The sequence below is a fragment of the Thalassophryne amazonica genome, chromosome 15, assembly GCF_902500255.1.
Source record: "Thalassophryne amazonica chromosome 15, fThaAma1.1, whole genome shotgun sequence".
Taxonomy (NCBI): domain Eukaryota; kingdom Metazoa; phylum Chordata; class Actinopteri; order Batrachoidiformes; family Batrachoididae; genus Thalassophryne; species Thalassophryne amazonica.
This window is the reverse complement of record NC_047117.1, coordinates 95,941,416-95,954,320: the sequence shown is the minus strand read 5'-3', so window position 1 is coordinate 95,954,320 and position 12,905 is coordinate 95,941,416. Positions and strand designations below refer to the sequence as shown.

Below are 12,905 nucleotides of genomic sequence, written 5' to 3'. Positions count from 1 at the left end.
CAGAAACAATTAATGGTGGGTGTGTGTGCACACACCCAGCAAAACAGTCAGCAAGCAGTTCCTTTCCAGTGGGGAAAAACACTTCCACCTCCTGATCTCACAATATCCACAGTTTGTGCAGATCCCAAATTAAACTAACCGCTAACCGCTGAGGAGCAGGAACGCCAACTCCTCCCGACTTCTACAACCTCAGCTCCAGCTGCAAGTGTAACGGGTTACGTCTGCAAACTCAGAATTGATAGTTAAACAGCTCTTCAAGCCTAGATGCAAAGGACATTACAACTACGCTTAGCTGCAAACTTAATATGTGCAAACTGCACAAGACGGCTGAGTCGTTTTACCTGAATGGTTTGACGATTTCTCGGCAGGGAGGTGGAGTTGCTGCCTGGCTTTTATGGGATGTGGTGATTGATGGTGATGTGTGACAGCTGTCACTCCAGGCTGCTCCTGGGAGGTGGCTGCGCCCTCTCATGCCTGAAGCCCGCACTTCAGGCAGGGCGCCCTCTGGTGATGGGCCAGCAGTACCTCCTCTTCAGCGGCCCACACAACACAGATGACAAATTAAAACCTCTTAAATCACATGCAAACCGTGACACCACCACCACTTAACCCATCTCCTTTTATTAAAAACAATAATAATTTATTTATTCATGAATCAAATCCAAAAAAAACAGGTCCTGTAGAAAATCCTGAAGTGCTGCAAACATGAAAATACAAATACAAGAACATAAGGGGCTTATTGAATATTATTTACAAATAATAAAAGAAAATATAGAGCAACTAAACATTTACAAATCAAATTTGTCTATAAAAGAAACTACTTTTAAAGCATTATTGGAATCAGTCAATGATAGAGACTTATAATTAAGTTTAAACTAATTTTTCCAATGTAATGTTTGGTTTTGTCTTTTAAAAAAACGACATTTTTGTATGTAATGTTTGCTTAGTAAAATTATATTATCAATACCAAAATCATTCCAGTTAATATTCCAGAATTGATGTCTGTGATGTTTAGATCAGTGATCCAAATTGCTTCAGAGACAATCCATTGTTGAGGGTCAAACCAAAAGCTTTGCATCGTTTCACACAAAAAGAAAAGATGGTCCAGCAGGTCTTCAGTTCCAGTTACCGACATCCATTTGGAATCCCTGTTTTAAAAACTCCTGAGTTGGATAAATCTTGTTAGTAATTTTTAATTGGAGTTCTTTTGTTTTGGTGAGACCGGAAATGTTAAATATTTACATCTAATCTTTAGTATTTCCTCCTTTCCAAAATCTTGAAGAATATAATCACTTTTGGGTGAATTTTTGAGACAATTATTAAGTAACCATAATGATTTTGGTATTAATAATATAATTTTACTAAGCAAACATTACATACCCAAATGTCTTTTTTTTTTTTTTTTTTCCCCCCCTTTGATGGGTTTGGGTGAACAGTCAGTCTGCAGACGAGTGTCAGGAGGTGATTTTTTAGGACTTTATTTGTGATGAAATAATGCTGAATTTATGTGGGAATGATTGTTGTACAGAAGCTTCAGAGATCTGTCGCTGATAGATGATGACTAGAGTGAAGTCTGAAGCAGAACGAGGCGATAATCGCTTAACGCCGTTGTCTCCAACTGACTTCCGCATCAGAGGAGGGCTGTCATCAAACCTTGCCTCTCCAGAGACGGCCAATCACAGCGAGCCAGTGCCGACCTGGTTCCCTCCCCCATAGTGCCATAAATGTCAAGCGAGCGAGCAGGATTTATGTGTCGACGCGGGTTGAGGAGCGGACCTGCGTCTGACGGAACCCAGCGCCAAAACAGAAAAGCGGTTCCATAACAAAACAATTTATTTTCCCCCTTCTGTGCAATCCAAAGTGTACAAACGTAAAATGCGCCTGTCTGGCGGAGTGAAGGCGGCACGCTCTCCAAGCGCCCAAAAGGATCGAAGCCCGGCGCTTCTGGACCCCTTCACCGCCAAACACCCCCCAGGTGGACACGACAACCGACTCTGCGAAGGATAGAAAAGGTGAGGTAAGTCAGCATGCTACAACTAATGTCCTTCAAAGGCCACACTATCAGCAACACATTCAGGTCTGAATTTACGCTTTATGTAAATGAGCAGCTTCTCACAACAGGTGGAGGATCATCCAGTCCGCAGCCACGGCAGTGAGAAGCGAGCTGCACAATTCTCATCAATGTTCACATATACTGCGTAACAAAATACAAGTTACTATTAACAATTATTCAGACAATCAAATCACCTCTGATGTGTGCTGACAGCATGTGTCCCTCACCCGTCCTCCTTACACGGCACGATGTGTCAACCCAGGCGCGGTCCTCAGCGTCTCACAAACGAACAGTCACCAAGGTCGAGTTCCCAGCAATTCTGCTTGAATCACACATGACTTAAATGCAGACGCCATCTCATTATCTGCTTCAGCTGAAAGTCTTAAGGTTGCACGTGAGCACCATCCCACAGGTGCTGCACATTACGTTGATGAGGGTGAAGGACTCTTCTGCCAGCACCTTCTCCACAGACAATAAATCAGTTTGCATACCACTGGAGAGCAAGAAAAAGAAAAGAACACCCAAAAGTACAGCCAAACCCCCCAACACACAACAGAATTCTCTGCGCAGCGAAGCAGAAATCAATTTTGCACGAGCAGAGTTCATGCAAATACTGGTTGAGCTCATAGGATAATAAAATGGAATAGTTTTGACTGTGTTGCGTGCTTGGTTTGCAAAGTAAAGGTTAACCAATTGACACCTGTACAAAATTGAAATTTACCTTTGTCACTGTTCTTGCTGTTTTACCCCATAACTCCAGAACATTCATTCACAGATAGTCCAAACTATACTTGTTGGACATCTTTATGATCAGACAATAATATGGAATACCTTTCAATATGATTGGAGCATTTTTAACTTTGACCCCTGTGTAATACTTCATTGACCTCTTCTTGGCCGCCTATTGAAAGTTCACGGGGGTACCCGGCATTTTAAAAGATGTAATGTCTAAGAGTATGTGTGCCAAATTTGGTGCTTGCATCACCATTTGAAGGATCCCTCAGTAAATATTCAATTATCTGCTGCACTAGGGGGGGCTGCTCCTCACACGCAGTTAATATCTACCCGTGAATGCATTTTTTTACGCGAGTTGGGTTTTGTCACTGATCTGACGCCATACACGGGGGCTGGAGTCAATCGCAGCAGTCACAGGGTGTGAGGCAGGTTCACCCTGGACAGGATGTCAGTCTGTCACAGGGCCACATACAGACAGACAGACACATTCACACCTACAGACAATTCAAAGTTTCCAGTCCATCTAACCTGTGTGTCTTTGGAAGTGGGAGGAGGCAGAGGGAACCCACACAAACACGGGGAGAAAATACAAACTCCACACGACAAGGCCACAGGTGGGAATCGATCCCATGACCTTCTTGCTGTGAGGCACAGTGCTAACCACTAAGCCACCATGCTGCCCAGAATAAACATATTTATTGAATTATTAACAATCAGCCCAAGGTCAGAGGTCGTCCTGCAAACAAACACTTTGTCAGAGTTCATCAGTAATGTTTGTTGTTGTGGGTTTGTCCAGAACCATTGAGGTTGTGTTGCCAGATCCACCCCCTGGTTACAGAAGTCTTCCTCATTGGCTGGCTGAGCTGACAGACAGCAGCCTGAGGGAGCTGCTGAAGCAGGGCGACTCTCAGAGGGTCCGGGAGTTATCGCTGGCTCTGATTACCGTCCTGAACGAGGTAAGACACACCTGTGGCTCAGCGCCGCTCTCTGACTCAGCTTTAGGAATCACACTCACTCTGTCCTCCAGCACGAGCAGACCACAGCCACGGCGCTGCCAGATGAGTGGAATTATCGAGTCAGGGTCCGCAGCAACATCACCAGAGCTCTGACCTCTCTGGACCTGACCACGGTGAATGACATTCAGCAGACGTCTGCCGCTCTGGCGCGGTGCACGGTGAGAAGGAACACAAACTCTCAACTGCAAGGAAAGAGCTTCAGAAGGTGCCAGCTGTTTGAAGTTGTGTGTGTTTTCTAGGCGGTGAGTCGAGAGTTCATCTGCGAGGAGTGTCAGAACAGCACTCTGACCAAACTGGAATCCATGTTAGAGATTCTGCAGAGTGACACCAAGCAGGGCACCGTCACACCCACTGAGATTGGCGACAACATCCTCAACATCATGGGTGGGTTCAACCAACTGTCTGAATTAAACACAAAGACCTCATCTACACCAGGGGTGGGCAATCCTGTGCCACGAAGGACCGAGACACTGCAGGGTTTCTTTGCTACGGATTTCATTGACGATCAGGCGTTTATGTTCAGGGGAGAAGCTCATCGGCAGCCCACCAGGGGCCTCATGTACAAAAGCTGCGTGCACATGAACACATGGTGTCCGTCCATCTGCATGCTATCCTTCAGATGTATCAAAAGTGAAATGAGCGTGGAAATGTGCGGTGTGTCACGCCACGTTCATGGCTGACGTGCGCACGTTTCTACAGCTGTTGTTCCTCTGCAGACACCTAGAAGTGATGCTGGGAACCGTTAATAATAGTGTGAAAACATGAAATCATCAGAGTGATGAGGAACATCAGAGACACACTGATGAACTTTTAACACACCCACGTGTTTACAGTTATATGGATGGATATAAAAAATGGCGATAACAGTGGCTGCATTAGCGTTGTTAGAGGACCTTGCAAATGGTGCAATCCAACGTGAGCGTGTATTCAGGGAACGCAAGGATTTACTTCCAAATGAGGATAATTGGCTCTGAAATCAATTTTGATTACCAAAGCCACTGTGACTGGAGTTGTTTGCAGAACTGCAGTCGGCTCAGAGCGCAATACAGCAAGGAGCCGGGGGCTGTCTGCCCACACAGGTGCTGACCACGCTGGGCTTGCTGGCAACTGGGGCATTCAACCTTGAGCCGAGCCATCAGCTGTGTGGAAGCAAACATCCGAATGTCATCCAGGTACATCACATTCCAACATTACAGCGCAATTTGCAGCGAGAGCCGGTTTCCCGAATGTAATCTGAGCTACTGACTGCACACGTTGCTATAAAGGTGTCATCACATGATAAATCTGTTTTTGTTAATAGGAAACATTTTATTCCATCAGTGTTCAAATCATATGTGATGTGCAAATGTGCATCAGGCTGGTCAGTGGCTGACATGATGTGTGATGGGGGCTGCTTGGTGGTTAAGTTCATGTAACTGATCCAAACGAAAACCCGAGTGGGCACATTTGCACCTGTACGCATTCAAATATGTTTATTATTATTATTATTAATGTCTTTTTTTATGTTTGGTTGATGGTGAGCTGCAGAGCTTCTTAACAGACTTCCTGTGTTCAGTATTTGTCAATAAACACGTGTCTAAATTGTGACTGTCACACTGTCAGCAGAGGTGCGCCTCACCTCTTTAACTTTGCACTGTTCTGCATGTCGGCATCACACACACGCGCACTTCGTAGCTCCCACGAACATTTTACCAGTTTCATGATTAATCCCTTTAACAGCATACTGAATAAACTGTCCCTGTGTGTCTCCACATGACGTCGTGGGCTTATTTACATGAAATTGCATATTTAAATGGGGCGTGGTCAGGGAGGAGTTTGGTTCCACGATCAATTCCACGTTCTGTGGGATGTACAAACACAACGTGCTTGGTTCCATGCATACACATACTAATTATACATCTGGAATTTTTTGTGCTTACGCCAGTTTCTGGGTTTTGGCGTACGCCATGTTTCAGTAGGAAATCCTCACGTCTGTTTGCATGAGGTCCCTGCTGAGGTGATTGGATGTAAGGGAAAACCTACAGTGTCTAAGCCCTCGCTGCCCACCCCTGATCTACACCTTCTCTCCTCCTGTCAGGTGACTTGATCCATCAGGTCAGTCAGTCCGCATCCCTGGATTCCCCCTCATCTTATTCTACTTTTGCTGAAGAACAAGGAGGTGCCACGTCAAGCCACTCCTCTTCCTCGGAGCCACATCCTCTGCGTGTGGCAGCTAAAGCTTACAGCTTGTCCTCCGTGCTCATGCTGATCCTCATGCATGCCCGCGTCCTCAACGAGGAGCCTCTGGTGCTCCGAGGAGATGAGATCGGTGCCACAGGAAAACTGGCTGACCCCCAGAGCCTGCTCTGTTACCATGGCAACAACAGCCCAGGTGGGAATATGGCTGTATGTGTGATGCTGTTTGGCTGCCTGTTCTAGTGTTTTTCTTCTTCTTGTCCTGAAGTGAGCTTCAAAGTTAATTGTGTTTTCAGAGTGTCAGCAGTTCTCCATCCCTCGAGTGTTCAACAACAGTTTGGGCCGAGCTGCCGCAGGAAACAACGTCATGCAGCTGCTTTTTCAGGTAAACAACCCAGAAATAATTTACAGTGGAGCTCTCACTTCCATCACATCCGCTTTCTGCTCACTATTTGACTTCCTGGTTTTCCTAGGTGGAGTCCAACCCTTTCCCGTTCAACTATGTGGCAAACTACACAGTCTCCACTGAAGTGGCTTCCATGGAATTCCGCACTGAGAATGGCACCCACATTCCCATCTCTGGCCTGGACGATAGCCTCGCCATCACTGTTGCTATGAACAACATCAGTGGCATTGGCGGAGGAGAGGTCGATCCCGGTGGTTCCGCCCCTGCAGGCGTTCCCGCAGCCGTCAACATCAGCCACTGCAACTCGGTGATCGTCAGGGTCAGCACAGGAAATGGGAACAAGCAGGCCGGGCTCTTCATCCAGCTCAACTTCACGTCTCTGCAAGGTTAGCACCTCAGCGGCACACTAATGCGCTGCATGTGGTCGGTGTCACTGCTACACGAGCGTGACGTTGCATCTCTGCAAGTTGAAGGTTTGAGGTCAGTCTGCGTCCTCGTGCACAGATGAATTTGTCTGAAGAGCTGGCGTGAAGAGATGGAGAGAGAGAGAATCGAATTTTAAAACACAGCTTTATTCACAACAATTAAATTACATCACTCCCATCGTACTTTTCTTCCTTTTGTTTTCTTTTTCCCGTGTTCACCAACACAGACTCCGCCGACGGGTCAAAAATGGAGCACCAAGCTCCCATTTTGCACAGACGAGAGAACGTCATTTATGCACCATGTGTCTCTGAAGGTGTTCATGTTATCAGTCAGAGCATAAAACTGGAAGTCTACTCTGATCCGGGCTGCCAAGAGTCCCTTCAGCATAAACTCAGGGTCCACTGACCCCTGAGCTAAAACACAGTTCCTCCGAGTCTTCCAGATGCCAACTTGGCAAGTCCACAAAGCAGGTTGATTAAAACATGCAACTTCCTGGATTGTGTGCAATATTTTGGACAAAAAAAAATAAACAAGTCCATAGTGAACGACAAACTAAGCCCACGAAACAACCTCCCCAACAATCCAGACAGCCCTGACAACCGGTGACACTGTGCAAAAACATGGTGAACAGTTTCCCTAAGTGGACAGAAAGGACAAACCCCATCAACCCCTGGATCCAGGTGCACAAGATACCCATTTGTAGCCAGAAGCCCGTGTTCAATCCTCCACTGGAGGTCCCCCATGCATTTGTCGACCGGGGGTTTGTACAGGCTTCGCCAGCACCCCACAGAAGACAAGGTGGCACCATAAAACTCGGACCACTTTGACACCGCCAACCCTGCCAAAGAGCATAAGTGTGACACTTTGACACAGGTAAAATAGAGAACTTTCTTGCCAATACTCTCACAAAACAGGTGTCCTGAAAGACAGGAGAGCCCCCTGCTCCTCCTGCCACGCCCCACAGCAGGTGAGACAGTCAGAGAGGGGAACACGTACTCACATTCATCATCCCACTGGTCAGACAGAGTATGGTTCTCAGCAAACGCTCTGTCAGCCTCACAACAGATGTGCGCAGTAGATGGCCAAATTGGTGCACCCCGCCTCCCTCAGGTAGGACCACAGAGCAGCAGATGACAACCTAGGAGACCTAACAAAGTCATTGAAGAAAAGAGGCTCCTCAAACAGCCACATCCCTGGTGAACTTTTTAACAGGGAGATCTCAGCGAGTGAGGGTAAACGGTTGCCTTTCTGATGTTTTATATTCCTCAACAGGCTCACCACAGGGTTGTGTGCTGTCCCCTCTCTTGTATATTTTGTATACAAATGACTGTTGCAGCCATTATAAGAATCGCCATATTTTAAAATTTGCAGATGATTCTGTTATAATCAGTCTCCTGCATGGTGATGAAAGGGAACATGGCCCTGTCGTGGCAGATATGGTTCAGTGGTGTGACGACTCCTTCTTGCAGCTGAATGTTGACAAGACAAAAGATATGGTTATTGACTTTCGGAAACGGATGTCCTCACCCAAAACCACTATAATCAAAGGCCAACAGGTGGAGTATGTGGACAACTATAAATACTTGGGAACGCTGATTGATAGCAAGTTGAACTTTAATGACAATGCAGACCTGCTGTACAAGAAGGGGCAGCAGCATCTGTTTTGTCTTCGTAAGTTGTCATATTTTCAAGTGGACAGGACAATAATGACCCTATTTTATAAATCTTGTATTGAATCGGTTATAAATTTTTCGATGATGTGCTGGTACGGAAATCTCAGCATTAAAGCAAGGAAGCCACTTCACAACTTTGTAGAATTGTGCAGCAAGCTTTTGGGGGCCCAGCAGACCTCACTGTCTGACTTGTTTTCCAGACAGGTGAGGAGGAAGGCTCAGAGAATTTTATCTGATCTGGCCCACCCTCTCCATGGTGAATTTTGTTTTTTGCCATCTGGAGCGAGGCTTAGGTTTCCTACAGTGAGGAGTAACAGATATAAGCATTCCTTTGTACCTGTGGCTATCTCTGTTCTGAATGCTGATCGGAGGAGAGAAGCAGATACATAGGGTTGATGGCAAATCGTGTTAGGTAACTCGGTTCCTTTTCCATCGATCCAGGTCTGTACTGTGTCCCCCTTGTGTACTGAATGTTTGGTGTGTTTTTTCTTTTCTTTCTTTTCTTTTCTTTTTTTCTGTGCTTTTCTGTATACCCATTGCTGTACAGCTCGTTGCTCCTTTGGAGACACTGAATAAATAAAGTGAAAGTGAAGTGAAAGTGCCGACGTTGTCCCTGCACACAGAGAGGACCTGCCATGCCTGGAGAACTGACTGGTAAAAAGCCGAGGTGTGCGTCCCGATGACGTCCCACAGATGTTTGTCATACCCAAGATCAGCCTCCTTCCTCAGCAGGACACGTGCCATATCCTGCCAGCTCAATCCAGAGGGATTCAACACTCTCTACGCAGCCTGCAACCTGAAGGTCGACATCCGAGCAGAAATGTCCACCAGCCCGTCTTCCTTCATGAAGCAGCATGTACAACACGGGAGCGCTGATCCAGTGACGACCTGACCAGAAAAAGTCCACCAGTAACCGCTGCAACTGCTCGATAAGGCCTCGTGGTGGAGGGAGGACAGACAGTTTGTGCCACAGCATCGAAGAGACCAAGTTATTAGTGACCAGAACTCGCCCCCTATAGGACATCTGGGGCAGCAGCCATTGCCATTTGGACAGTCTGGCACACACCTTCTCCACCAAGCCCTCCCAGTTACTCTGACGATACTCATCCGTCCCCAGAAACACACCCAGAATTTTCAAACCCTCCACTGCCCGCCACAGACCATGTGGCAGACAGGGAGCAGCCCCTTCCGGCCACCTCTCCATCAGGACAGCATCACTCTTCTCCCAGTTCACTCTTGCAGAGGTTCCCGTCTCATAGAGCCGTAAACTGTCTAATAACCCATCAACGTCCGTCTGATTCGTGACAAAAACCGTGATATCATCTGCATAAGCAGAGAGCACCAGGGATGAAGACAGTGAAAAACCCGTCAAAACAAGGCCAAACAGCCTGGCTCTAAGGCGACACAAGAGTGGCTCAGTGGCTAAAGAGTACAGCTGACCTGAGATGGGGCAGCCCTGTCTTATACCCCGCGTATGGGGGACTGGGCAGCTCAATCCTCCCCCCACCTTAACCAAACATGAAGCCCCATTATACAATACCCCAACAAATGAAATAAAACCCCTCACAAAGCCAAATGCCCTCAAAGTGGAAAACAAAAACCTGTGATGAACTTGGTCAAAACCTCTCTCCTGATCAAGTGACACAAACCTGCAAACTAAATCCCCACTATTACACAAATCAAACAAACCCCTCATCAAAAAAGGTTGTCCATAATAGTCCTATCAGGCACACAATAGGACTGGTCCTTGTGAACAATGAATCCAGGACACCTTTTAACCTGTTCACCAGTACCCTAGAAAATAGTTTATAATCCGCACAGAGAAGTGCAAACCAGTCTCCAGTTCTGCAACAGGGTAAGATCTCCTTTCTTAGGCAGGAGGGACGAACAGCATGGCGGCAAGAAGTGGGCAAGCAGCCCGCCACAATGCTCTCCAGCAACATCTCCAGAAGATCAGCACGTGAAAAGCCCAGAAGTGTTCATAAAAATCCACTGGGAGTCCGTCAAGACAGGTCATCTGCTTGTGATGAGAGGTCCTCTTCTCCAGATTGAAGACGGCGGAACTGGATACGTCCATGTCTCTGATGTTCACAAAGTGAGCCCTCACCACTTCCCCTTTCACCTCTCCTGTAACAGGGCACCCCAGCTCCGCCCTTTTCCCCTGCAGCAGACCCTGCTGGTCGGGAGCCCCAGCTGTATGTCGGTTGACCTGAATGTCCATAATGTCCTTCTTGAGTGTTGCCATGGCTACCTTGACCCTAGCTGTAGAATAGGAAGTGTACTGTTGACACAAAACCCGAACCTGAGTTTTGCCAGCCTCCCTCCACTGACTCACTGTCCCAAATGTCCCCTTCCTTCCCCTCCACAAACCCCAAAAAGATTCAATAAATCACAAAACGCCTGTCGTGCAAAAGTGTGGTGTTGACTTAAGTGTTGAACCTCTGAGTGTGTGAGTGGAATATTTCTGTGGTGATGAGATGATGATCTGAAAAAACCAACTGACTGAATGAAACTCCTGCGTAATCTGTTTCCTGAATGAGTGTGACATATAAAATATAATTATAATTTGCGCATCAGGACGGAGCTGCGTAATGGCGCATAACAAAAAGCACCTCCGTGCTGGAAGTCTCACGGACCTGCCCAGCTCTTCCACCATTCGGAAGATTCAGATGGCTTTGGGTGGCTTTTCAGTCGAGTGAGTATCCGAGAAATTGTCGAAGATCTGGGCATGTCACATGTCCTGTGAGACCAACACGGAGGTGCTTTTGTTCCGCAACCATTAGCGGCTCTGTGGCGAATTCCATCCGGTCCTGTTTTCATGACAAATCTCCTTTAACAGTGGAATGTGCTGGAAAAGTGCTGATGTCCACCTTTTCTGCCATTTCTCTGGTAGTCAAACGACGTCCCGGATCAACACAGCGTTCAGCTTGGAAATGATCTGGTCGTTTCAGCCTGTCGATCGCCGCTCGGAGCGCGGCGCGCCCTCCGCCATTGTGCGCCGTCTTTACACCGGCTGTAACACTCCGTAATCTGTGTGATGCCCATAAAATCGTCCCTGAAAACCATCTGAATTTTCCGAATGGTGTCCACCTGGCTGTCTCTAACAGTTTCTGGAAAAATTTGATGCATTGCTGCTCCAGCCGTTCAGACATTTTCCTCACAATGAAAACCCGATGAGGGGGGAGGACCAGTGCTCACTCAAAGCCTGCTCACAGGCGAATGATGCAACCGACAGGCGTGAAAAAACTCACGCATGCGCACGAAGGTTCAAGCTTGGCTGATGCAATCACACGTGATTCAAATCCATAAGGTTATTGCAAAAAAAAAAAAAAAAGGTTGGATACTTTTCTAACAGACCTCGTATCTACAGTGCAGTTAAAGTCACCCCCCAACACCAAACAATCACCAGGATCCTGTTACCTAAAATGTCCCTCACCTGTCAAATCATTTCCTTATGGCCCCTCCACACATAGTGCAAAGTTGGATGGTGTTTGGACGAAAACGGCGAAACAGTTCAAAATTAGTGCACATACGAAACATCGCGCTGACTGGCAGGCGTGCACGAACCTGGTGTGAGAGTTTGTGTATGTGCCGGTGTCTTTCGGGCAGGAACACACAGTGCAAGCTGCGGCACATCGCCCGCTTATGTGGAAAAAAAAACAAACAACAAAAGCTCTGATCCCCAGTAAGCGACTTTTCCACTGATCTACGGAGCTGTTCTTTGAAAGCTGCAGGAATCTCCCTCATATCAGGAAGGACATGGAAGTATTACAAAAAAATTAAAATCCACACCATATAAAAACACTGCATTTATCAAGCAAGCAATACAATATGATCTGTCTGTTCCTTGCGGATGTGACCCATGGTCACTGACATACAGTCATGAAATGACATGAATGAGAAGCAGTTCACTTGTATCATTCATGTCCACATCTGCTGCTTCATCCACAAGACAACGCGGTGCGGCGGTTGGAGACGCGCCCTTCCGGAATGACTTTGTGTCCAGTGAGCGGTTATTAGTGAGACTCAGATCAGAGGATTACTGATATTGTGAGGGAACATCAGGACACCATATTTATTCCATGTGGGAGTTTCTGTGGACATGATCCAGGACACAGGTGTCTCAGAGACTGGAGAAGGTCAAGGACATGCCCATGCTTCACCTGGCTGCAGCAGACAGATGGTTACTTTTGGGGAGGTGGGAACGGACTGGTTGTCTGTCTGGGTGGTTACTAGGCCTGCAGCTCTAGAGTATTTTTTTAAATAGGTACGTGTATTCTAGCAATTATTAATCAATTAATCGAGTAATCGGATAAAAAGTACTTTTGTGTTTTTAAATAACATCCATAGTCCAGGGCTTCTCGTAAGCAATTTTTATTTTTTATGATCCTCAGTCAGAAAGGGCTGCACGTCACCGTGAG

The 12,905-nt window shown here is 46.8% G+C and overlaps 1 protein-coding gene across 1 annotated transcript in view; it reads left to right on the top strand.

The window, feature by feature from the left end:
* The window catches only part of pkd1a (polycystic kidney disease 1a), a 334,259-nt gene that overhangs the window by 198,821 nt on the left and 122,533 nt on the right, over window positions 1-12,905 (top strand). Inside the window, 7 exon segments of the mRNA XM_034188324.1 lie at window positions 3,585-3,744; window positions 3,816-3,962; window positions 4,044-4,188; window positions 5,882-6,175; window positions 6,276-6,364; window positions 6,453-6,771; window positions 9,838-9,851. Coding sequence (XP_034044215.1) covers window positions 3,585-3,744; window positions 3,816-3,962; window positions 4,044-4,188; window positions 5,882-6,175; window positions 6,276-6,364; window positions 6,453-6,771; window positions 9,838-9,851 — 1,168 coding nt within the window.